Below are 26,700 nucleotides of genomic sequence, written 5' to 3'. Positions count from 1 at the left end.
CGCCTTTTGTGATTGATTGATTGAGAACCATTCCTGGAATGGTTCTCCTGGATCTCATCTCTCTTGTCCCTGGATATTATTACCATTCTATATTTAATTTTTCCTATATCACACAAATGATAGAGATCATTCTATGTGTATGCCTCTCCCTTTGACTCATTTCACTCAGCATTATAACTACATCTATGTATAATGAGTATATTTAAGTATTTTTTGTTGTTACTTTATATAATTCAGGTGTGCATCATCAAAAAAAGTCAATGTTTGGGCTTGACCAATAATACAGTGGGTAAGGCACTTACTTTGCACACTGATAAACTGTTCAATTCCAAGTTTCACATATGGTCCTGTCAGCTCATCAATAATTCCTGAGTGTAGAGCCAGGAGTAACCTTTGAGCACAGCTTGTGTCAAAAAAAGAAAAAAAAAACACAAAAAGGTGGGAGATCAGTGTTTTACTTAATTACTATCTTCTTTTTCTTCTTTATATAATAATTATTCTCATCTTTTCTACTCATTTTAAATCTAACTTCTCTTTATTCTCTGAGAAATATTTCACCTCAAAATTCACAAATTTACTATGAAGCAAACCTAATTCCTGAACCCAAGACCCTGAATCTAAATTTGTGTTTCAAATTTTCTATTCAAGTTTTAAAAGAATCTCACCATAGTTCCTTTTACTCCTTCTGCACTCTTTTTGTTGGAATGTGAGGAGGCACAGGCTTATGGTGCTTACCTAGTTAGTGATGCTTGCTAGGAGCTGCACATATTAATTACACTCTTCACAGACACCATAGTTCACCAGAGATCTCATATTTTGCCAAGGATAAATGGCAGTGCTGAGGACTGCAGTCACTCGGAGTAGTGCCAGGGATGGAATCATGACCTCATGCCTACTCTGATGAGCTCTGCAGCTGAGCTATCCCTAGGTGCCCTCGGTGTTCTTAAACACATAAAACAATTTATGTATTGTTATTTATATCTATCATTCTAATATCTCTATTGGGTTCACTTCTGTTTTTACTCCTTTTTTGTCTCCAGATAATAGAGGGTTTATTCAATTTTATATAAAATACCTGTTATACAAATGTGCTCAGAATCTCATCTCTTTGTACTTTCATTTTGATCTTACCCTGTACATTATCTTTTTCTGTATCTTCAACTTCAACCTCTCCATCACATCTTCCTCATTCATATTTAGTTATAGTTTCAAGTGCTGTTGTATCCAATTTCCATCATTACTCTTAATGGACTTTTATCAACAATTAAAGATATTGGTTGTTCTCTTCTTTTTCTTCTTCTGTTTTTCTAATACAAACATTTTTTACTTTTTTGGGTACCAAATTCTCTTGTCCTTTTATTTCTCTGTGGTTATGTCTGAAAGATTATATTTATGATTTTTCTAGCATCTAAAGATTGGAAATTGTTGGAGTTCAGTTAGACCCTTTTCTTTTTCTGATTAATTTTCATGAGTAGTTTCATTTATTTCCCTTATTTCCTCCTGTCAATAAGCCAGTTATTCTCAGATCAGTAATTTTAGAGCAACTTCATTTGTCTCATATACAGTTGTCCTCATTTGGATTCTTACAGGTTATTCTAAACCAGTAACTTCCACTGTTACTTTAAAATAAAGGGGGGAATTGCTCTACTTACTTTTAGTATCTAAAAAGATCACTTATATATCTATTTAAAATTCTACCTATAATCATTCAATCTTCTATTGAAACTTCTTTTTTTGCATAATATGAACATAAATGTGTATTTTTCTCTTGCTTTTAATAGTAACACCATAATTTCAGTTCCCTTAATTTCAAGTTAGTTGTCCTTTAACATTATACCATTTATTTAACAAACATGCCATAGAATGCTTAAAGAAAGTCTGATCTTGTTTATTCCTAGAGTTAACTATCAATAGCTTTTCATTACATATGGTAGTAAAACAATAGGCTTTTGATTTCCTATCTCTTTAATGTTATTTTTCTATTACATCAGATCAAGTTCTTTGGCGTGCTAATGTCTTTGCAGTGCTTCTCATTGTTCAAGGTTTTTGATGGTCTCTATCTTTGTCTACCTCTTCATGCATATATTTGAATGTGCTCATGTTCTCTCTTATTCCCACCCCCCATACAAATATTCACTAACACTTATACAACACCTCTGACTCACTCATTCAACACCAATTGCTCTGATTCCTGTCTTGGCTAATTTCCACTCTTCAGTCTTTTCATATGTATCATTTTTCTGTGGAAAGTTTTTAATTTAAAAAAGGTTAAAAATCTTTATTTTCCTGATTTAAAAATATCAAGATTCAGAATTATTTCTTTTATATATTAACTTTATTTTTCAATTTTATTTATTTAAAATATTTTAATTGAATAGCCATATAATTATTATTATTATTTTAATTTTTGGCCACACCCAGTGCTGCTCAGGGGTTACTTCTGGCTATGCACTCAGAAATTGCTTCTTGCTTGGGGACCATATGGGACTCTGGGGGATCAAACCGCGGTCCATTCTGGGTCAGCTGTGTGCAAGGCAAATGCCCTACTACTGTGCCATTGCTCTGGCCCCTGAATAGCCATGTTATTAATGATAGAATCTTATACATAAACTATAACACAATATTTTTAATCATTGTATGTAATTTTCTGTGCATAATTTTTGTTCTATCCTATAGCCCTATAGCAACACTATGTCATATTACACCTTTTACAGTTTTTATTTATAACCATATATACTGTTAATGTGTATAATATTTATTTTCCAAAAGAATCTGTACTTTTTTTTTAAATAGGCTACTCTAAATTCTTAATTTGGGACATAGATTTTTGTCCTTGAAAATTTTGTTAATTAATTAATTATATGTTGTGGGTCATAATCAATTGTGCTCAGAATTTTTTCCTGGTTCACCACACAGTGATCACTCTTGGTCTGAAGTTGGGGCACTACATGTGGTGTTGAGGATAAAAACCAGGTTTGCCACGTGTAAGCTATATGCTGCTATACATTGCTCAGATCCCTTAACATTGTTTTTATTTTAACAACTTTCTAAAAAGTTGCTTATAGTTATGGTAATTTATTTACAATAAAATTGACACTTAATTTTCTTGGTATACATAATTATCTTACTTCACCCCTACTGAAGTATCAAAGACCCTTTACTCATTCTCATGTGTCCCATCTATCTACCATCTCTTTTTTTATTTAAACAAATTTATTACATACATGATTGTGTTTGGGTTTCAGTCATGTTAAGAACACCACCCATCACCAGTGCAACATTCGCATCACTATTGTCCCAAATCTCCCTCATCCCAACCCAATCCCCGCCTGTACTCTAGACAGGATTTCTATTTCCATCGTATTCTCATTATTAGGATAGTTCAAAACGTAGTTATTTCTTTAACTAAACTCATCCCTGTTTGTGGTGAGCTTCATGAGGTAAGCTGTAACTTCCAGCTCTTTTCTCTTTTGTGTCTGAAAGTTGTTATTGCAAGAATGTCTTTCATTTTCTTAAAACCCATAGATGAGTGAGACCATTCTGCATCTTTTTCTCTCTCTCTCTCTCTGACTTATTTCACTCAGCATAATAGATTCTGTGTACATCCATGTATAGGAAAATTCCATGACTTCATCTCTCCTGACAGCTGCATAATATTCCATTGTGTATATGTACCACAGTTTCTTTAGCCATTCATTTGTTGAAGGGCATCTTGGCTGCTTCCAGAGTCTTGCTATGGTGAATAGTGCTGCAATGAATATAGGTGTAAGGAAGGGGTTTATGTATTGTATTTTTGTGTTCCTAGGTTATATTCCTAGGAGTGGTATAGCTGGGTTGTATGGGAGCTCGATTTCCAGTTTTTGGAGGAATCTTTATATCGCTTTCCATAAAGGTTGAACTAGACGGCATTCCCACCAGCAGTGGATAAGAGTTCCTTTCTCTCCACATCCCCACCAACACTGCTTGTTCTCATTCTTTGTGATGTGTGCCAATCTCTGAGGTGTGAGGTGGTACCTCATTTGAAGTTCTCTGTTTGTATTACAGTAAGTAGGGATTATTGTCATTGATGTGATCTATTTCCCTATTTTTTTTATTGCCCTTTACACCTTTACACCTGTTTTGTTAAAGGCTTTAATTGTAAATGGATGTTGAATTTTATTAAAAGCCATTTGTTAATTGATGGATATGATAATATGGTATTTTTATTTTGGTAAGATATAATACGTTGATTTGTGTAGGTTGAACTTTCTATGTTTGCCTGAAATGATTCACACTTACTACCCTGGTGGGGTTTGATTTGTTATCATTCTGTGGTCAATATTTTTCAGGGACTTTGGTCTGCAGTTTTCTCTTTTAGTGACATCTCTATCTGCTTTTGGGATTAGGCTACATGTACACACATTTGTCACAGTATCTTGCTCATAGCAAAATACTTTAGAGATCCATATCAATTTGTTCTCAGGGCTTACTCCTGTCTGCTCTCAGATCATGTCTCAAGGAAACATACAGGGTGCATGAAATTTAATATGGTTTGACAGCATGCAGGGCAAACTCTGCTTGCTGTATTCTCTGGCCCCAGCAAGTACTTTTTAAAGGAATAAATTTTGTGAGAAGGGGATTGGAGCGTTAGAACAGTGGATATTGCATTTGCCTGGAATGTGACTGACCCAGGTTCAATTCCTGGCATCCTGTGTGGCCCCTTCAAACCTGCCAGGAATGATTTCTGAGCTCAGAGCCAGGAGTAATGCCTGAACACTGCCGGGTGTGACTCAGAAACCATAAAAGGGATATGTTTTGTATGTATATACATGACTACATATATATGGGCATATGATTATATATAAATAAATTGCAGGTGTGTAATAAATAAGTTTACCATCATGCATTTGTGAATTTCCACGTTTAAACAGGCAGGCCAAATTTAATAACTCACTAATTTTTTCACAGTCTTAGTTTTCAAAGATTGGAAATCGATTTGTATGCATATTTGCTATCAGATATAACTGGAGGGTCATTAATTAATTTTAACCATTTGTCCCATAGGTAAAAAATTTGAAAATACTGAAATGTTTGGTCAGTACCCTCTTCAGGTCAACGGATTCAAAGACCTGCACGAGTGCCTAGAAGCTGCTATGATTGAAGGAGAAATTGAGTCTTTACATTCAGAAAATTCAGGAAAATCAGGCCAGGAGGTGAGTTTAAAATTAGCAGTATTTCCTTTTCTTTCAGGTCATTCCTGCAAAGCTCTAAAGCATAATTTAAGGGTATAATTAAATAACAATTAATAATTAAGAGAATATTCAGACAATGAGTTTTCATTTCACTGTGATAATTAGAAAATATGCAAGATAGTCAACTTGGAATATATGCTAAATTCTTTTATACAATATTTATCCCACAGTTTTTCATTAAGATTCTTCTTTTAGATATTGCTCAGTGTTTTCAATCACAGGTTTTTTTGTTTTGTTTTGTTTTGTTTTGGGGGTCATACCTGGCTGTTCAGGGGTTACTCCTGGCTCCAGGCTCAGAAATCGTTCCTGGCAGGCTTGAGGGACCATATGGGATGCTGGGATTCTAACCAATGACCTTCAGCATGAAAGGCAAATGCCTTACCTCCATGCTATCTCTCTGGCCCCTTCAATCACAGTTTTAACTTTTAAGTATCTTAGTCCATGAAGTACAGCAGAAAAACTGTTATTATGATGTTATCATGAGTTATTTTTAGAAAAGTATTGTTTAAGTTTGCCCGACATCAGCAATAACAGCGCAATTTTGGGTCAAACATGACCATGCTCAGGGTTTAGTCTCAGTTCTGTGCTCAGGAAACATGTTGGCAGGGGATCATATGTGGTGCCAGGTATTGAACCCTGTTGTACATGTGTAAGGCAAACATCCTATTTGTTGCAGCTCCAACACCATCCCCTCCTCTTTTTAAGTAAAATGCTATGGGATTGAAAAGCAGAATCTATTTGGGGAAAAAGCCCTTTCCCCAAATAGAAATGAATTAAAGATTACATTATCACTCAGGGTATTTTGGGGGTGGGGTGGGGTTTATCTTTTTCTATTCTCTCTGTCACGTGTTTTATTCACCTCATAAGGGAGCGTAGGTGCTATGATAAAAAGTAGAGGTCAGAATTGATTCTGACAGACCTCTGGTAGTGTTTTCGGTATTTTTTTTTTTTTTTTTTTTTTGGTTTTTGGGCCACACCCGTTTTGACGCTCGGGTTACTCCTGGCTATGTGCTCAGAAATTGCCCCTGGCTTGGGGGGGACCATATGGGACACTGGGGGATCGAACTGTGGTCCGTCCTATGCTAGCGCTTGCAAGGCAGACACCTTACCTATAGCGCCACCTTCCCGGCCCCATTTTCAGTAATTTTTAAAAATCCAATTAATTTGGAAATAGGTTTTTAAAGATTGAAACTTTCATTCGTGGGACAAGTAAATATTTAAACATATCTGTAAAATGTCATGATTTTCTTTTTTATTAAACAAAGGGTGATGGATTGGACATGAAGAGGAGAGATAGCTTTCTCCTTAAATTATCAAAATAGCTTTGCTGTGGTATTATAGAGATAGTCCAGTTGGTAGATTACATGCCTTGCATGCAGGTGACCCAATCAAGACATAAACTGCCAGAAGTGATTGCTGAGTTCAGAGCGAGGTATAAGCCCTTAGTTTTGCTGGGTTTGCCTTTCATCCACCAGGAAAAAAAACTATTTTTTAAACAAGATTCACATTTTAATTAGGTAAAACTTCACTTTTAAGTGAAAAACAAAACACTGGTTTATTGTAAATATTTAATAATTGGTAAATAATCTTTCATATGTATTCAAATTGTAATTTTACTTTTACTAAAAACTTGAGCTTTGACTTTCTTTGACTTTGTATCTTGAATACTCTACTGTATTATGAATGTTTTCATCCATCTTAGAGATTTCCAGACTTTGCTTACTGTCCCTTTTTCAGAGAAAAAAAAAAGCATTCATCATTTCAGCACACATTTGAAAATCTAACTTCCTTAAACTAACAAGCTAAAAGCTCCCACTGTGGAGATGGGGGAGGAGTGTAGCATTTCAGCCTAATCCCCTAGTCCTGCCATATTCAGTCCCAAAGCACCTGAGGGCAATACTGACTGCTTAGAATTTCCCAGCATGCCTCTTTCCCAGATGGGGACATTTATTTTTCACTTTTCTGAAATAATACCTAAACAAGTTGTTTCTTCTGAATTCAGTTGCTGAGTGTGCTGAGTACAAATGTGAATACCTGTGATCCTACTGTCTGAATTTTCTAGACATTAGTTTAAATAATAATTCAGCATAGTGTGAGAAATTATCGTCAACTAGAGTAGACTCTTCTAAAAGTTTTTCTTAACATATTTAAATTGTGGTTTAATAAGATAATATTTTATTAATAACTATCTTATTCATAAATTTATAAAGACCAATGAGTAACTTTTTAGATGTTTCTCAGTTAGATGATCTCTCTCATAGTGATATAGCTTGTTTTTTAACCTATTATATAGGGTCTTTTTTGGGGGGTGGGTCTCACACCTCTCAGGATTACTCCTGGCTCTATGCTCAGAAATTGCTCCTTGTAGGCTCAGGGGACCACATGGGTTGCTGGGAATCAAACCCAAGTTTGTCCCGGATCAGCTGAGTTCAAGGAGAACTCCCTACTTCTGTGCTCTCTCAGACCCCTTTATTATTTAGTAGAAATTATTGATTTATTTTTATTAGTAGTAATAAGAATAGTTTACCAAAATACTTTTGATAAAATATAGATGGACTTCTGGTATCTGGAATCAGTCATGTTAAAACTTTCCCATTGGAGTGCTGGAGCTATTCACAGCTTATAAGGTGTTTGCTTTGCACGTAGCTGATCCTGATTCTATCTCTGCCATCCTATATGTGCTCTCACCACACTCCCTGAGTGTGGAGTCAAGAGTAAATCTGAGCACCCGTGGATGGGTGTGTCCCTCAAACAAACAAAATTTCCAGTGGGTTATATGTGTTTAAATTTTTAGAATAGAATAATAAGAAACAACTGAAAAATTTAAAATTTTTATATGTAAGAGATATATCATTTCCTATTTAAAGTGCTTTAAATTATAAGGAATATGCAAGTTCAGAGGAATCAACTTTTCCAGAGCCTTTAGTTTATACATAAATATATGTATTTGTTTGTTCATTCTGTCCTGGTTCTGGGACTTGTTATTTTAGCTTGTTATTTGTTGAAAGACAATAATAGAATTGTCTTTCACTGTCTATTTGTAGTTGTAATTATAGCACTCCTGTATAAGACAAGGTTGCCCTTTCTCACCACTACTATTCAACATAGTTCTGGAAGTTCTTGCCATAGTGATTAGGTAAGAAAAAGATACCAAGGGCAACCAGATAGGAAAGGAAGAAGTCAAGCTTTCACTGTTTTAGATGACATAAAAACCTTAAAGAAAACCTAAAGAAAATCTAAAGAAAACCTAAAGAAAACCCTAAAGACTCTACCAAAAAACTTCTATAAACAATAGATTTATATAGCAAAGTAGCAGGCTACAAAATTAACACACAAAAATCAATGGCTTTTTTTATACACCAATAATGATAGAGAAGAAATGAATATCAAAAAAACAATCCCATTTACATTAGTACCACACAAACTCAAATATCTTCGAGTCAACTAACTAAAGATGTGAAGAACTTATACAAAGAAAACTACAAAACCCTATTTCAAGAAATAAAAGAGGATACTCAGAAATGAAGGTATATATCCTACTCAAGGATTGGAAGGATTAACATAATTAAAATGGCAATACTCTCCAAGACATTGTACAGATTTAATTCAATCTGTCTAAGGATACACATAACATTCTTTAAAGAAGTGGGCCAAACACTCCTGAAATTCATCTAGAACAATAAACACCCAAGAATAGCTAGAACAACCCTTGGGAAAAGGAATATAGGAGGCATCATTTTTTTCCAACTTTAAATTGTGTTACAAAGCAATAGTCATTGGAATAAAAACAGATATGCAGATCAGTGGAATAGACTGAAGTATTCAGAGAATGCTCCCCAGATAAATGCAAAATGGAACAAGGAAAGTCTCTTTCACAAGCAGTGTTGGGACAACTGGTCAGCCACTTGCAGAAAAACCAACTCAGACCTCCAGCTAACACCATACATGGAGGTCTAATGCAAATGGATTAAAAACCTTGATATCAGACCTGAAACCATAAGGAATATAGAACAACACATAGGTAAAAACACTCCAGGATATTGAAATTAAAGGTATCTACAAGGAAGAAACAGTAAATGGGTCTCTATTAAGCGGAGAAGCTTCTGCACCTCAAGGGAAATAATGCCTAGGATACAAAAGCCACCCACAGAATGGGAAAGCTATTCACCCAATACCCATTAGATAAGGAGTATATCTACGATATACAAGGTATTAACCGAACTTAACAAGAGAAAAACATCTAACCCCATCAAAAAATGGGGAGAAGAAATGAACAGAAAAAGAAGAAATACAAATGGCCAAAAGGCACATAAAAATGCCCCACATCATTAATCATCAGGTAGATGCAAATCAAAACAACTATGAGGTGCCATCTCACACTACAGAGACTGGCATACATCACAAAGAACAAGAACAATAGGTGCTGACGGGGAGGTGGGGAGAAAGGAACTCTCATTCACTGCTGGTGGGAATGCTGTCTAGTCCAGCAATATAGATTCCTCAAAAAACTGGAAATTGAGCTCCCATTTGACCCAGCTATCCACTCCTTGGGATATAACCTAGGAACACAAAATTCCAATACAAAAATCCCTTCTTCACACCTATATTCATCACAGCACTTTTTACAGTAGCCAGACTTTGGAAACAACCAAGATGCTTTTCAACAGATGAATGACTAAAGAAACTGATACATATACACAATGGAATATTATGCAGTGTTCAGAAGAGATGAAGTCATGAAATTTTTCTGTACATGTATATACATGGAATCTATTTTGCTTAGTGAAATAAATCAGAGGGAGAGAGATAAACACAGAATAGTCTCACTCATCTATAGGTTTTAAGAAAAATTAAAGACATTGAAAGAATTTCCAGAGATAAGGGCCAGAAGGACCAGCTCAAGATATGAAGCTCACCACAAAGAGTGGTGAGTGCAGTTAGAGAAATAACTATACTGAGAACTGTATCATAACAATGTCAGTGAGTGAGGGATGTAGAAAGACTGTCTTGAATACAGGTGGGGGCGTGGAGAGGGAAGAGATAAAGACATTGATGATAGGAAGGGTGAATGATGAAGGGTGGTGTTCTTGTTATGACTTAAATCGAACCACATTATGTTTGTCATCAAGGTGTTTAAATAAAGAAATTATAAAAAATAAAAAATAATAAAATGAGAAATAAACATTAAAAAAGAAGCTCCAAAGTACTATGTAATCTGTATTTATAGATATAATTTATTTATATAATTTTATTATATATTTAATTAAATTATTTATTTATATTTATTTATAGACTTAATTTAGTAGTTACCAAAGCTCATAGCAGTGGGGAATATTTTTTGAGTGGGCCACATTCTGTGGTACTCAGGAATTACTCCTGGCTATGTACTCAGAAATTGCTCCTGGTTCGGGGACCATTTGGGATACCATTTGGGATTGAAATAAGGTCTGTCCTGGATTAGCTATGTGCAAGGCAACACCCAGCCACTGTGCTGTTACTCCAGCCCAAGCAGTGGGAGATTTAATTCCTTAAGTATTCATTTAAAATATTTAAAGTTATTCATTTAAAATATTTAAAATATTTTAAGCATGACTAGTTTTTTATTAATGAAGGGTCATTTTCTTAAGTGAGTTTCAGTGGACTGAGTGAGGTACATTTGAGTTTGTTCATTTGAGGTATGTAAATATGTTCGTTTGAGTGTGATTGTTCACTACCACATGGTCCCCAGAGCACTGTCATCATCAATCAGAGTGTAGAGTCATGAGTAGCTCCAGAGCATCACTGAGTGTGCTTTCAAAGGGATGGAGCAACAGATAATGGGAAAGAGAGAGGGAATGGGAGAATAGAGGGTAAGAGGAGATATTAGCAGGAAAAATATTATTTACGTTATAAAAATATTTTTTCTTGATGTACTATATCTTGATTTGTCATAAATTTTTGATAGTATTATACTGTTAATTTATTAAATTCTGTTTTGGGTGATGATAGTGACCTAATACTGAAGAAGTCAGGAACCTTGAATGACTAAGCCATGATTTCAACCAATACTTTGGGATGGGACAGAGAACAGTTAAAATTCTAGTATATAGAGTATATAGAGTTGTTATGGAAAGAGTTATTACAAGTGTTTCCTCTTTCTTGGATGTGTGCTATCTCAAGTCTTGAAATTTTCTTTTTATTTTCTCTTGTTTGTTTTTAGGGTACATTCCTTTGTACTTGGGGCTTACTCCTGACTGTGCTCTGGGATCTCTCTTGGGAGAGCATAGTGGACCATCATTGTAATAGGGTATCAAACTTAAGCTGGCTTCATGCAAGGCAAGACTTGGACATACCCGTTGTGCTATCTCTGTGGCCTGTCCATTCTTGGAAAGTTTAAATATAGGACATTTTAGGAAGAAGTTAAGTTTTAAAATCTCAATTGTGTAACAGTTTTTTTTTTTGTGTGTGATATTTGATTAGTGTTGATTGATATACAAATGTTGGTGCCTAACATTCTGTACCTAAAATTTTGAAAATTCAGAAAGATGATAATATGTTTTTTGTTCTTTTGATTTCTCCCAGCATTGGTTTACTGAGCTACCACCTGTGTTAACATTTGAATTATCAAGATTTGAATTTAATCAGGCACTGGGAAGACCAGAAAAGATTCACAACAAATTAGAATTTCCCCAAGTTTTATATCTGGACAGGTATGATTTTGTATGTGGTCAAACTTAGTTTTGAAACATTTTAGTAAGCAAGTAAAGCATTGTATTTAGATAATGTTTTAAATCTTTCATATAATTTAGCTTTATAATTTATCTAGAGAAGTATAGTAACAGGAAATACTATTGTAAGACATTAAAGAAAATTATTTTATTAATATATAGTCTTCTATTTATCATCTAATTTTTATTGTAAAATGTTGAATGAATTGCTTATTTGTGGCAATAACTGACCAAATCCCATGAGATTTGGAAATGCTGATTGCTATTTTTTTCCTCATAGATACATGCACAGAAACAGAGAAATTACAAGAATTAAGAGGGAAGAGATCAAGAGACTTAAAGATTACCTCACAGTATTACAGCAACGACTAGAAAGGTATTTTAATACTTATGCAATTATGGCATGACTATAGAAAGTCATAGATTTAGTGATCAATTTGATTTTTATATTTCTTAGAAAACGATTATTCTGAGTTAATAGCTTGCTTCAATATTGTGAACTTTGTTAAAAATTAATGTATCGTTAGAAAATTAATAATGTTTAAAATTAAATATCTTCACTATCAGTAGATAATATGCATTATATTAAAATCAAAACATATATATATATATATATATATATATATATATATATATATATATATATATATATATATATATAAAGGTAAGCTATTCCACAATTGATATTTCTTGTGTGACAAAGAAACCTTGAGAATCACCTAATGTGGCCCAAATACTAGGGAAAAAAAAAAGAATTGATAACAGCTAACAGCTTCAGGTTTTTGGTTTTGAATTTTAGTTTTTTTTTTTTTTCTTTTTTTCTTTGACCGCACTCAGTGGTGCTCAGGACTTACTCCTGGCTCTGTATTTTAATTACTCTTATTGAGCTTGAGTAACCATACAAAATGCCAAAAGTCAAACCCTGGTTGGCTGTGTGGAAGGTAAATGCCCTACTTACCCACTGTACTATCATTCCAGCTTCAGGTTTTTTTCTAGAAAAATGTCAGAATCATTATTGTCACACGTTCTGTAGATAAAACCTCCACTTCTCATCTAATCTATGATGTTAACTTTCAAATTAATAGTCTGGAGTAATTTTGTGCAAAAATAATGTCTTCCAATAATTTTTATTGTTAATATCAAAATTTTGAAAAACAAAGAATAGAGATCAGGGTATCTTATTAACGAATATCTTTTATGTGAGTGATTTTAGCAACCTAAAATATCAGTTTCAATAGGTCAAACTGTCTTTCATTTTCCTATTGTGCTATAACTTAGAGAAGCTTTTAAGATTTATCAAAATGTATGCACCTGGAGCTGGAAACAGCACAGCGGATAGCATGCTTGCCTTACATGCAGCCACCCCAGGGTTGATCTCCAGCAACCTGTAAGGTTCTTTGAGCCCATCACAAGTGATTCCTGAGTACAAAGGCAGGGATAACTCCAGAGCATTGTCAAGTGATGCCCCATGACAAAAACAAACAAAAAAGTATATACAGTTCATTTTTAATAACACTTTGTTTCCTTTTAAAAAAAGTTTAGTTTGCAAATTTCATTTGAAAAAAATAAGTTTTTATTGAAATATTAATTATGTTTTAAAATGTACTTTATGTACAAATAAAAATTGTCATACATTTTTATGATTAAAAGGTATTTAAGCTATGGTTCGGGTCCTAAACGATTCCCCTTGGTAGATGTTCTACAATATGCTTTGGAGTTTGCCTCAAGTAAGCCCGTTTGCACTTCTCCTGTTGATGATCTCGATGCTAGTTCCCCACCTAGTGGTTCCATATCATCACAGACTTTACCAAGGTAAAATATTTTCTTTTCTTTTTTTTTTTATTTAAACAACTTTATTACATACATGATTGTGTTTGGGTTTCAGTCATGTAAAGAACACCACCCATCACCAGTGCAAATATTTTCTTGATATAAGGGACTGCTTGTGTTTTATATTTTTCATAACAGTATAAAAGGTGCCTTAATAGAGGTTTTCTAGAATGCATGTTATGATTTATTTTAGTGAAATTTTTAGATATATTTAAAAGCCTTTGTATCTTCATTTTTTATTTCAATCTCTGAGTAAGTTTTCTGATTGAACATGGAAATTTTTATTATTGCATCTGTTTAAAATTATTAGTTTTTTATGGTACTTATGTGCTTCTTCCTTCTATTGGAAAATGACACTGAAATTAAAAGTTTCCTCTATAAAGTAAGGTGGGAAGCATGGCCAAGGAGACTATTATGCTATGCATCAGTATTCTTTTATTTATATCATCAATAAGAATGAGCCATTTCTCCTATCTAGTCATATTTTAATCTTTAATAGTTGTCTTTATATATTAAGAATCTCCTTTGTAAACTATATTAAGTTAAATAAGTTCACATGTTTTTTGCTTTTTAACACTTTCTAAGAAAAAGCCAATTTTATTCTGAATATTTGTCATAATCTTTGACATGAGTTCCGGTTTTGAAAATTGAACAATACTCTTTTTGTGAAAAATTATAGCACAACAGAATTGCAGGGAGCTGCCGCATCAGAATTGCCAAGCACATCGCCTGCGTCAGTCTCTGCTGCTCCATCGAGATCAGTAATACACAAACCATTCACTCAGTCTCGGGTACCGCCAGATTTGCCCATGCACCCAGCACCAAGACACATAACAGAAGAAGAACTCTCTGTGCTGGAAAACTGTTTACATCGCTGGCGGACAGAAATAGAAAATGACACCAGAGGTAAGAGCTTCGTGTAGCGTAGCTACTGTCAGGTTAAAATGTCATGTAATGGTATGGTTGAGCAAGGTTAATATAATGAGAAAGAATTTAGAGAGAAAATTGCCTCTGAATTTCATAGGTAAATATTATTGTAAAGTATTTTCCCAGATATTCTTTGTTATCATAAAAATCCTCTGACTTCCTTTTTTTGTGATCTTAAGTGTAATTGGAGAAAGACCGATTTTCTTCAGATCATTTACTCATCAATAACAGTAACATATGGTCTTATTTACTAATTTAGGTCTCAATATTTATGTTAAACTTTATTTTTAGCAGTTCTACAGGTAGAACTTCATATAGAATTAAATTTGTATGTGTCAGTTTTGCACTTTCAGTTTGTACAATGATGTTCAAATAATACATAATACTTCATTTTCAGTTTGAAGATGAGTGGTAGTGCATAGACGAAACATGAGCAAGATCTTGAGTTCAATCCTAGCACCATATGACCCTCATAAGAACTGTCAAGTGTAGCCCTGAGTAGCCCCTGAATAGCATTCAACTGTCGGGCCTGACTATCAGACCTACCCAGCCAGCCAGACATCACTGGGTATGGCATAAGTTAGGACCCCTGAGTCCACTAGATGGGGAAGATAAAAAAAAAAAGATACGGAAATACGAATTTTACTTTCACTTTAATTTGCTGCCAAAATGAGAGTAGTGCTAGGCTCTAACTAGTTTTAACTACCACGTAGAAATTTTAAAAGAATGACTGTGGGGCCACAGCAGTACGGCATTTGCCTTGCACACGGCTGACCCAGGACAGACCTCGCTTTGATCCCCAGACATCCCATATGGTTCCCCAAGCCAGGAGCGATTTCTGAGTGCATAGGAAGGAGTAACCCCTGAGCGTGACTGGGTGTGGCTCCAAAATAAAAAAAAAAAGCGAAAAATAAATGACAATGCTTTGTGGGTATGTTAGTGTATATATGCTAGTTTGCCGTATATATCTTTTGTTTGTTTTTGGACCGTATCCAGAGGTGTTCAGGTCTTCACCTGGCACTGTATTTAGGTATCATTCTGGGCAGGACATGGGGACCATAGTGGTGCCAGGAATTGAACTCACATAGGCCTCATACAAGGCAAGTGCGCTACTTACTCTATTCTCTTTCTGGCCCTAAGAACACTTTTATTCATTCATTCATTCATTCATTCATTCATTCATTCATTTTAGGTTGGGGGCCACACATGGGAGTTCTCAGGGATTACTCCTGATATCAGAAATTATTCCTGGCAGGCTCAGGAGACCATATGGGGTGCCAGAGATTGAATCCAGATTTACTGTTTGCAAGACAAATGGTCTACTCACTCCAGCTCACCAGGAGCTCTTTTATTCTCAATGTTTTCCTCTCCAAATTCCTATTGTTGTATTTTTCTTTGCTTCAATTGGAGAGTTTTTAATTTTTAATAGTACCTCTGTGTATTATAAAAATTCCCCATTGTTAAAATTTTGGGAATGTGAGTGTAAATCTGTGCAGTATTTCTCTACCAATGGTAATAGAGCATCCTGTGGGCCTAAGATACTTCAAGAGAACTACTGCCAAAGCCTGGAACTACATATAAGACAGGGTCCCCACAGGAAGATGACAAGGTCAGAAGAGGGCTACAGTTAGAAAAAGTTTGAGAAATACTGTCTCAGTGCTAGAGCATATGCCATTGTGTGTGCAGCCCAATACCACAAAATAAAAAGGAAAGACAGAAAACACAATAATTTTTTATCCTCTCAGTCTCTTCTCCTCAACTTCCCAAAATACATATACAACTTAATATACTTCAAATCTCATTTTATTGATATATGGATATCAGAATTATCATTTTATGTAAAAAAAGTTTAAATTTTTGACAAGTCATTCTACTGGGTGCTTAGATTCCCAACTCAACTCTAAGTAGACATGTAAATCAAGAGCAATTCTAATTTAACAGAATAAATAGAAAATGCTAATAACTAGCAATAGTATCTAGAAAGATTTCTCTGTATTTTTTATTTATGATACATATTTTGATTTTTGTTTTGTTTTGTTAATTGCCCAGCTGTATTTACTGCTTACTTCTGGCTCCTGGCTCTTTGCTTATCGATCACTTCCCTGCTGCATGCAAGGAAGCCAATTTAATCCTTATCCTAACTCCAAGCCCAAGCCCTAGTATTTATATATACGAGCAAGCTTTAATTATTACATAAGTCCATAAGCAAACTGTTTGCTAGATATTGGGTACTTTTCTACTTCATGTGGTAGATTGTTTTATGTTTACATTTAGAAGCATTTGACTTAAGGTAGTGGCATTGAGTACTGAAAGAAATTACTAGATTTAAAATACTCTGAAAACAGTGGATAGTTATAAGTCATTGATAACACATGAAAGGGGAGAAAAAATAAAGAATAATCTCCTTTGTAATGATATGAATACCTAAGCAGGCAGAATGCACTTTGGGGAAAGAAAAATTGGTAAACATATCCACCCTTTAGGCAAAAAATGTGGGCATTTGGTGAATTGCTTTTGTGTAATTTAACTTTGAGGAACTGAGAAATATTCATATAAAATTTCTATCTAAAGTTCTCTAAAACTGGATTTTCTTTAAATTTATGTTCTATTTTTATGTTGTTATAAATAGTTGATATCATTCCTAGCAATACCAAATTATTTGATATTATGATATAGGAATATGATATTCATTTTCTATTTTGACATAAACTGAATAAGTACTTAGTGTTCAGTAATATTTAGTGCTTTCCCTCTATATAATATTGACACATCTGTGAACATAAATTCTTTAAAGTGATATTTCTAATCTAAAATTTCCACTAAAACACTTAACCTGTTTCTGTTTACGTTAGTTGAGAAAACTTGTCTTCTAGCATCCACGCTAGACGTGGGCATTTTTAATCTCTGGTAAACAGATAGTTGTAAATATGCTATTTCAAATTTGAATCTACATTTATTTAGTATGAATGAAATTTTACTTTTCCCTATTAACTTGGGACATTTGCTTAATTTTATGGATCATTTTTATTGCTTAACAGAAATTTTAATAACATTAATTAAGATGTCTTATAGTAATGTTCAAGCTATTTGTTGGTTTTTATTTCTTTGGGTTTATGACGTTTTTATTTTTTACTTATAGTTACTGGTTTTGCTAACAGACTTGCCAAGGTTCTCCCTACTCTTTAAGTTATTAATTTTTGTAGTCATGAGTCTTGTTTATTTCCAACAGTTCCATAGTATAGTGAGTGAGGTTATAATGTAATCATTTTTGTTGACATGTATTTTGATTATCTTCAGTTGTAGGTTATTAATGATAACAATTATGATCATTCTCAGATGAATATATTAAAAGATAGATTTCTGCTGGAAGTATTTTTGAAAAATGGGAATATAATAACTTTATGTGCAGCAGTGATTAAGTAAACTTCTATTCAAAAGTTTGTATAGATATGATTTGTAGTTTTTATATTTTGAAACTTCCTGTTTTTTGTATGAGTATATAAGGAAATTTAGCTTTAATTTTCACTGAAACTTCTCCTTGAATACATTTTAATGCTGCACATTTTGTAATTGAACCATATTTTCTTTGGCTTTAATTAATACATTTTTACTGCATGTTTTATTCTGGAGAACTAAATTTTTGGGTGAGGAACAGTGTTCAGGGCTTTCTCCTTGCTCTGCACTTAGGGATAACTGCTGGTCATGCTCAGCGCCCCATATGGGATGCCTGGGATCAAACCCATGTCAAATAAATTCAAAGGCTAACACCCTTCCTTCTATATTATTTCTTTGGCATAATGATTTATTTTTAAAGACTTTGAATAAATATCTTTTTATGAACAGTTTTAGGATTTTTTTTCTAGATATTGGTAAGAAAAACATTGATCTCTACTTTACAAATCTCAAGTCTCCTTAGGTCATAATTAATTTTAATTATTAAATTACTTCTCTGTCCTTACTTAGACTTGCAAGAAAGCATATCCAGAATACATCGGACAATTGAACTAATGTACTCTGACAAATCTATGATCCAGGTTAGTTAAATTTTTTCTACTAAGCACTAAGTAAATAAAGATATTTTATATCATTTGTCTAAAACTAATTTTTCTTATGTTTTATGGTAAAATTTGCTGAATTTAGAGGTTCTGTATTATTCATGCTGTTTTTATTCAATCCGTCTTATTTTACAGTAATGTTTATCAAAAAATTTAAGAGCTCTCAGCATAAAAAAGATTCTATAAGAATAACTACACACAAAAATTTTTAATGAAGATCAGAATTGTGAGAATTTTACTGTGTACAGTCTGAACTACTTCTGTATTCAGCCATTTATAATTGGGTTGATTTAGATCAGGGGTCCTCAGACTTTTTAAACGGGGCCAGTTCACTGTCCTTCAGACTGTTGGAGGGCCAGATTATAGTAAAAACAAAAATTATGAGCAAATTTCTATGCACACTGCCTATATCTTATTTAGAAGTGAAGAAACAAAATGGGAATAAATAAAATATGTGGCCCTTGGGCCGTAGTTTGAGGACCATTGATTTAGAGAGATCATGTGCTTATATATTAAGTTCATCATAAAGGACTTATTAATAAAAATAAATCAGTGAATACATATATGATGAATATATTTTTCAAAGTTTTAAAATTTACCCCCTTATTATAAGCTTTTCTTGGTTTAGATATTGTTAACTTAGTTTTATTTTTCTGTTATTTTACTTCTCAGGTTTTTTTTTTCCCAAAATTTTAATTTGTTTTCTCTTGTATTTCTTAGATTTTTTCTTTTTTTTAATAATTCTTTTTATATATATTTTTTTATTTAAACACCTTGATTTTATACATGATTGTGTTTGGGTTTTAGTCGTGTAAAGAACACCACCCATCACCAGTGCAACTTTCCATCACCAGTGTCCCAAATCTCCCTCCTCCCCACCCCACCCCTGCCTGTACTCTAGACAGGCTTTCTATTTCCCTCATACATTCTCATTGTTAGGATAGTTCACAATGTTATTTCTCTAACTAAACTCATCCCTGTTTGTGGTGAGCTTCATGAGGTGAGCTGTAACTTCCAGCCCTCCTCTCTTTTGTGTCTGAAAATTATTATTGCAAGAATGATTCATGAAATTTTCCTATACATGGATATACATGGAATCTATTATGCTGAGTGAAATAAGTCAGAGAGAGAGAGAGAAAAAGACGCATAATGGTCTCACTCATCTATGGGTTTTAAGAAAAATGAAAGCTTTTTCTTATTATGTTATTTTAATGTATGCTTCTTCAGTATCCTTCAAATAAATAGTTTGTATGATTTCATGTGGAAAAAGTAGAATCTAAAACTGTAATGTAATTTTTTCTTTCATATTTAGGTTCCTTATCGCTTACATGCTGTTTTAGTTCACGAAGGTCAAGCTAATGCTGGCCACTACTGGGCATATATTTTTGACCATCATGAAAACAGGTGGATGAAGTACAATGATATTTCTGTGACAAAATCATCATGGGAAGAACTAGTAAGGGACTCTTTTGGTGGTTATCGAAATGCCAGTGCATACTGTTTAATGTACATTAACGATAAGGCACAATTATTAATACAAGGTAAGAGTGTAAAGCTTACAAGTAGCTCTTTTGTGTGGCTTGTCTTTGTGTGATTAGTTAAGGATAATCAGTTCAGATTGATGCATATGATCAAGAACTGCTTTTCAATTAAACTTTGTGAGGAATCTGTAGTTGAAAATTAATGAGACCAAGGAAAAAAATAAAAAGATATTTTATCCTAACATATAAAATGTCCATTTTCTGTTCCCACTTTTGTTTCATTTTATCTACATGTATCATTATAGTCAATGTCAAAATTTGTTTAATCCGTTTTTAAACTTTATAATTGATTTTCTGTTATTTAGAGTACTGCAATGTTAGTTTCCTGTGCATATAATTTCAAAACCACTACCTTCATCTTCATGTATTTGAACTGATATTTGAACTGCTTGCTGTATTCTGTTCATACCAAATTATTTCATACATTTATTTTCTAGTTGTTTAAAAATAATTTAATTTTTTTATTATTTTGCCTTATTCTCATTTTAAGTATTCAAGTTTTATCTCTTTTGACAATTTTTTTATCTTTTTTTTTTTTCAAAATTTTTCTTATGGCATGTAATTATCTGGAGCATTTTTGTATATTAGGATTACGTGCGCACTAGCATTTACTACTTCACTCTGATCTGCTCAAAATCAGGGACCTTGTCCTACTATGTCTTTATTATTTTAGTTCTTATATTCTAATATAGATAGATACATGTATACATATATAAGAACATATATATACAGAAGAGATTGAGTAACTTATAAATAAATTATTTAAAATCTCTTGTGACTAGTTTAGGTTATGTATAATTATATTGTTATAATGCTATGCATATTATACATGATATTTTTTTAAGTTTTTTGTAAGTATATCATTATATTCAGTTACTTCACATTAATTTTTACTTCTGTTTTGAACAAATAATATTATGAGTTATTTTCATCTTGTTACTTTTGCATCATTAACAAGCAAACTTATTAAGTTTCACTTTGTTAATCATTTTCTTTAATCACATTTGCAATAATCATTTTCTTTAATCACATTTTCATTAACCACATTTTCTTTTTGTCTTATAAAATGTGGAACTGTGGCATTGAGTAATACAAAATATCTGGCTTTATATCTAGTTCAGCCTTTTACTCCTTAGGTTAAAAATTAAAAAATTAATTAAATATTCATATCATTGCTTTTCTAAGCATTTGAGTATACTAGAAAATACTGAATTTGGGAAATACTAATTTACTAAATGGTAATAATTCTAGTTTATAGTTCATTTAACATTAAGTTTCTTAGTTGGTATTTTTTCTTGGATTCTTCTGTTAACTTTTGACATATGATCTACAGAGGAGTTTAATAAAGAAACTGGGCAGGCCCTTGTTGGAATAGAAACATTACCACCTGATCTAAGAGATTTTGTTGAAGAAGACAACAAGAGATTTGAAAAAGAACTGGAGGAATGGGACGCTCAACTTGCTCAGAGAACCTTGCAGGAAAAACTTTTAGCATCCCAGAAACTGAAAGATTCAGAATCTTCTGTAACAGGTTAGTCACATTTTATTATCAGTGCCATTGTTAGCATTTTATTATGAAATAAGATGTGTGTGAAGGAAAACAAAAATCACAATTATTTTAAGGTATGAAGAACTTAAGGAAAATGACCTGAAAATCAGAGGTGGCCACAGATAAAAATCTAATTAGCCCCTATATCAGACAGACACCAGTGTCTGCTTGTATTTAAGTTTGATTTTAAATTAAGGAACTTTGCTAACACTCCCTCAGCCTGTCTTACTTACTTTGGTTGAGCTTGGCCCTGTTGGAGGAAAAATTTTGAAAACTTTTAAAGGAAATCAAACCAACTCACTAAAGCTGTCTAGTAATTTCATATTTGAACAAAGCAGTGTTGCTGGTTATATATATACTAAGGAATAGTGTTATCTATTCAGAATATTTGAAATTATCAGAAACTATTTTGTAAGTGTATCAAAGGTAAATATTAAAAATATTCTAAAGTAGCTATTAGTTGGTGAAATAAAATATTCAGGGGACTGGAGCAATAATACAGCCTTGCACAGAGCAGATCCCTGACACCACATAAATTATCTAGAGATCTGCTAGGAGTAAGCCTTCAGCATCACTGGGTTTGACTCAAGACAAACAAAAAATTTAAATTAAAAATACTTTAGAGTAAAGGATGGGGATCATATTACAGCGATTAAAGCACTTAACTTGCATTAGATACTCTACAAACTAGGAGTTATCCCTGAGCACAGTAAGATGTATCCTATATGCCAAACAAACAAACATAATAAACAACAAAATATAACAATGTTTAATATCTTCTGATATTTCTTAAGAGGTTAATTTTACCTTTGTTGAGTTGTAATTGTATTTTAGTGCAACATATTTTCTACTATATTAAAAGGACTTATTCTGAGAAATGGTTCAAGACCTGAGAAGAGCTAAATTAAGAACAGAAGGGTCAGAGGGATTGCACAGTGTGTTAGGCGTTTGCCCTGTGCAGAGCTGACTTGGGTTTGACTCCCAGAACCTCAGAAAGTCTGTCGAGCCTCGTCAGGCCTCGTCAGGAATTGTTCCTAACAAGAAGCCAGAAAGTCAGGCCTAAGTACTGCTGGATGTGGCTCTGAAACCAATTAATTGATTAAAAATACATGTTCCCCTCAACTTGTTTGTCTCCATGTGTATCTAGATACACATGTAGATAGATAGATAGAGAGATAGAGAGATAGAGAGATAGAGATAGAGAGAGATAGAGAGATAGATAAACTGGATCTTTTCAAATAATGTTTTCAAGGTCTACATGTGTTGCTTTTGTTTCTAAGGATGCATTATGGGGTTAACTCATTTGGGGAAAATTTTTCAGTGAGATTTGGTTGCTATATTCCTTGTGGGGGGTTAATATTATATAAAATGTGAAAAAAAGTATTCTTTTAATAGGATATTTGCACCACCATATATTGGATATTGTGCCTAATATGGGCAGGCACACATAAATTTACATATTGTTTTTTATATAAATTGAGTAGTTGAGTTCTTGATCAGAGGAGTCATCATTTAGGATTTTTAAAAGACCAAGATACTGTTGTGCCACTAATTAATACCAACATTTTGATATTTAAATCCTCTAAAGTTTATGTTAGTTTCTGGTAAATTTTTTAATCATTACCAGGTAGTATATATTTTCTTTTTGTTTACCTGTGATTATTCCTTAGTGTTATAACAGTGCAGTTTTGTTAAAACAATTATTTACACTAGCAGAAAATAATATAGCACAGTAGATAAAAATAGTCCTGAGTTCAAATCACAGTGCAGTGCAAAATAACAAAAAGATTTTTATTATCTCACTGTTTTTCTTTTATTTTGGTTTGATTAGGTTTTGTGAGGCACACCCTGTGATGCTCAGGAATAACTCCTGTCTCTGTTTTCAGGAATTACTCCTGGTGATATTCAGGATAACATATGGCATGCAAGCAAGCTTAAATGCTCTACTCTCTGGTCTTTATTTCTTTCATTTTTGAGTCAATACCATTCCTTTGTGATTTCTTCCTTGTTTTCTTTACACATCCTTCCAAAACCACTCCCCCTAAATTGCCTCAAGATGGAGCTACTGTGTTATTCTTGATGTACTTTTACATACATCATGTGCATATTGTTTTTATTGCTGTATCATTGTATGGAAGAAAAGCTGAATAATTGGTGTGTAATCAGATGTTCATTCAAAGATGAATCCTTCATTGTAAAACTTCTAGCTTTTTTTCTTTACATACCTATACTTTATGGTACGAAAATATTAAGTTTTATTTAATAGCCTTTATTTAATCTTACCTATTTCTCGTAAAGCTCTCTGTTTTGTTTCTGTCAAGTCAATCTAATATACATTTTCCAAGCAAAGAACTAACCAAACTTGCTCTACATTTTACATGCTGAAAAAACATCATATATTTCTATAAAATATGTCTCACACCTTTTTTCTTTCTCATTTAGTATATATGCTTTATATATGCTTTATATATTTATATAAACATATATAGATATTATACTTTATACACATATACTCGATAAGGTGTTTTGTAATTTTTTAAAATTAATAGTATAGATTAGATAAATATTTTATCATCCTTTTAATATTAAAAATCTGTATTGGGTGCCTGAAGTGCTAGCACAATGGTAGGGCATTTGCTTTGCATGCAGCTGATCTAGGACTGACATGGGTTCGATCCCTGGCATTTCATATGGTCCCCTGAGCCAGGAGCTATTTCTGAGTGCAGAGTCTAGAGTAAGCCCTGAGCACCACCTGGTGTGGCTCAAGAAACTAAAATAAATAAATAAAATAAACATCTGCAGAAGGCTATGTATTTTATACGACAGGTATGGTGAGGGCCTGGCATGCAGCTGACTCAGGTTTCATCCACAGTAACCTATATGGTCCCCAAACCCTGCCAGAAGTACAAAGCTAGTAATAAACTGTGAACACAGCTAGTTATGGCTGAAAAACAAAACAGAACCAAAAAAATAAATGCTGAAAGTGCAATTCCATTTTTGAGGAGCCACAAAATCTAAAAAGTAGATTAAAATGGTTAGCCACATACATCAGATGAAATAGTTTCCTTTTAGCATGAATTCTTTTAATCAATGACAGTATACCTTAAAGGAAACATTGAATTCTCTTAGAATTGTTAGAAATAATGAACCTCAAGGTAGTAGTAATAGAGTTTGCTAAGTATATGGATTTGGAGACTGAAATTGTTTGAAAGATTGGTTTGGATTATATATCTTACATATCATGAAAAGAATTGTATGATTTTCACATTGAAGGCCTGGGTTTGATCCTTGGTACTTTATGGTCCCAGATCAATGTTGACAGTAAGCCCAAGAACAGCTGGGTGTGGCCGCAAATACTCCCCACCCCCAAAAATTAAATAATAGCCATCCTTGGAGTGAATACTTGCTTGTCTGTGCTAGGTCCTGACTTTGATCCCTGGTATACAAGGAATAAAATTATAAAACAAATTTAATATACAATTGAATAAAGGAATTTAATAGTATATATAGCAATCATTTATATCCTAGTACCATAGAGAATTTTTCTTTAATACCTATGTTACCATCTCTTTGTTTCTTGTCATAGCCTTTAAAATGATTTATTTAACTTCGTTTAATATTTTGAGTGTATCAAAGAAAAACAATGTTAAGTCTTGTGTGATCTAGAATTTAGTCTTGTGAAAGTAATATTAGAAAATATTTTCTGGGCCCAGAGAGATAGCACAACGGCATTTGCCTTGCAAGCAGCTGATCCAGGACCAAAGGTGGTTGGTTCGAATCCTGGTGTTCCATGGTGTCTCCCGTGCCTGCCAGGAACTATTTCTGAGCAGACGGCCAGGAGTAACCCCTGAGCACCACAGGGTGTGGCCCCAAAACCAAAAACCAAAAAAAAAAAAAAAAGATTTTTTTTCTATGAAACCACCAGCTTGAATTTTTCCATATCTGCAATTAAAACTGTAACCTTGAAATACAATTTATTCTAAATAATATTTCAAATAAAAAAGTTAATTTATCTAGTATTAACTAAAACTTGTTTTTCTTTTTGACCATAAAATCCATAGTCATAATCTTTGCAGTATCATTCATTATTTTCTAAAATTACATAATAAATAATAGTGTATCTCATGCTTTGTCCCTAAAATCAGTAAAGCAAAGCATTTCTGCGTGATAATTTGTGGAGATCTCAACAGGTCTTCACTATGGGTATGCACAACAGAATTTCATAGGGGAAATTTTTTTTGATTGAAATCACTATATCCTCCCGTAGGGCAGGACTTAAATTAATATCTCTGGAGCAATAGTCCAGAAAAGGTATATTTTATGTAGGCCTTCATTTAGTTCTCAAGTATACTTCTGGTTAAGCAAACTTACTCTAGACTGAATTTATAAAATAGATTATTCTAAAGGAGATAAGTACTTTGTCTGGATTATTATTTTGCTTATGTTACTGCAAATTTACTCCATAAGTAATTGAAGGTTTTAAACCATATAAAAACATATTTTTTTTTAAAAGGTCAATAGGGTAAAACTGAAAGTAAAAATACTGGTCTGAACTTCATTCTATAGTACTAAGTTTACTAAGTTGCTAGAGGTGACTTCTATAATTATTGTTTGCAAATTAAAACTAAACTGAGGATTTAAAACATAGTGCAGGAGATGCAGGGGTGGAGTGGTGGCACAAATGCTAAGGCATCTGCCTTGCCCATGCTAGCCTAGGAAGGACTGAGGTTCGATCTCCCGGTGTCCCATGTGGTCCCCCAAAACAGGAGCGATTTCTGAGTGCATAGCCAGGAATAACCCCTGAGCATCACCGGGTGTGGCCCAAAAACAAACAAACAAACAAACAAATAAATAAATAAA

The 26,700-nt window shown here is 33.4% G+C and overlaps 1 protein-coding gene and 1 long non-coding RNA gene across 3 annotated transcripts in view; one reads left to right on the top strand and one right to left on the bottom strand.

Moving 5' to 3' along the window:
* The window catches only part of LOC126025727 (uncharacterized), a 722,173-nt gene that overhangs the window by 84,432 nt on the left and 611,041 nt on the right, over positions 1–26,700 (bottom strand). The gene's annotated exons all lie outside the window — the stretch shown is intronic.
* The window catches only part of USP25 (ubiquitin specific peptidase 25), a 162,657-nt gene that overhangs the window by 94,963 nt on the left and 40,994 nt on the right, over positions 1–26,700 (top strand). For both annotated transcript variants that reach the window (XM_049785496.1, XM_049785495.1), the window contains exons 10-17: positions 5,044–5,192; positions 11,793–11,920; positions 12,219–12,314; positions 13,589–13,750; positions 14,448–14,674; positions 18,659–18,729; positions 20,063–20,291; positions 21,625–21,822. In XM_049785496.1, coding sequence (XP_049641453.1) covers positions 5,044–5,192; positions 11,793–11,920; positions 12,219–12,314; positions 13,589–13,750; positions 14,448–14,674; positions 18,659–18,729; positions 20,063–20,291; positions 21,625–21,822 — 1,260 coding nt within the window. The remainder of the gene's footprint in view (positions 1–5,043; positions 5,193–11,792; positions 11,921–12,218; positions 12,315–13,588; positions 13,751–14,447; positions 14,675–18,658; positions 18,730–20,062; positions 20,292–21,624; positions 21,823–26,700) is intronic.

The sequence above is a fragment of the Suncus etruscus genome, chromosome 13 (assembly GCF_024139225.1).
Source record: "Suncus etruscus isolate mSunEtr1 chromosome 13, mSunEtr1.pri.cur, whole genome shotgun sequence".
Taxonomy (NCBI): Eukaryota; Metazoa; Chordata; class Mammalia; order Eulipotyphla; family Soricidae; genus Suncus; species Suncus etruscus.
Note: the sequence above shows the minus strand (reverse complement) of the source record. Positions and strands in the feature narration are given on the sequence as shown.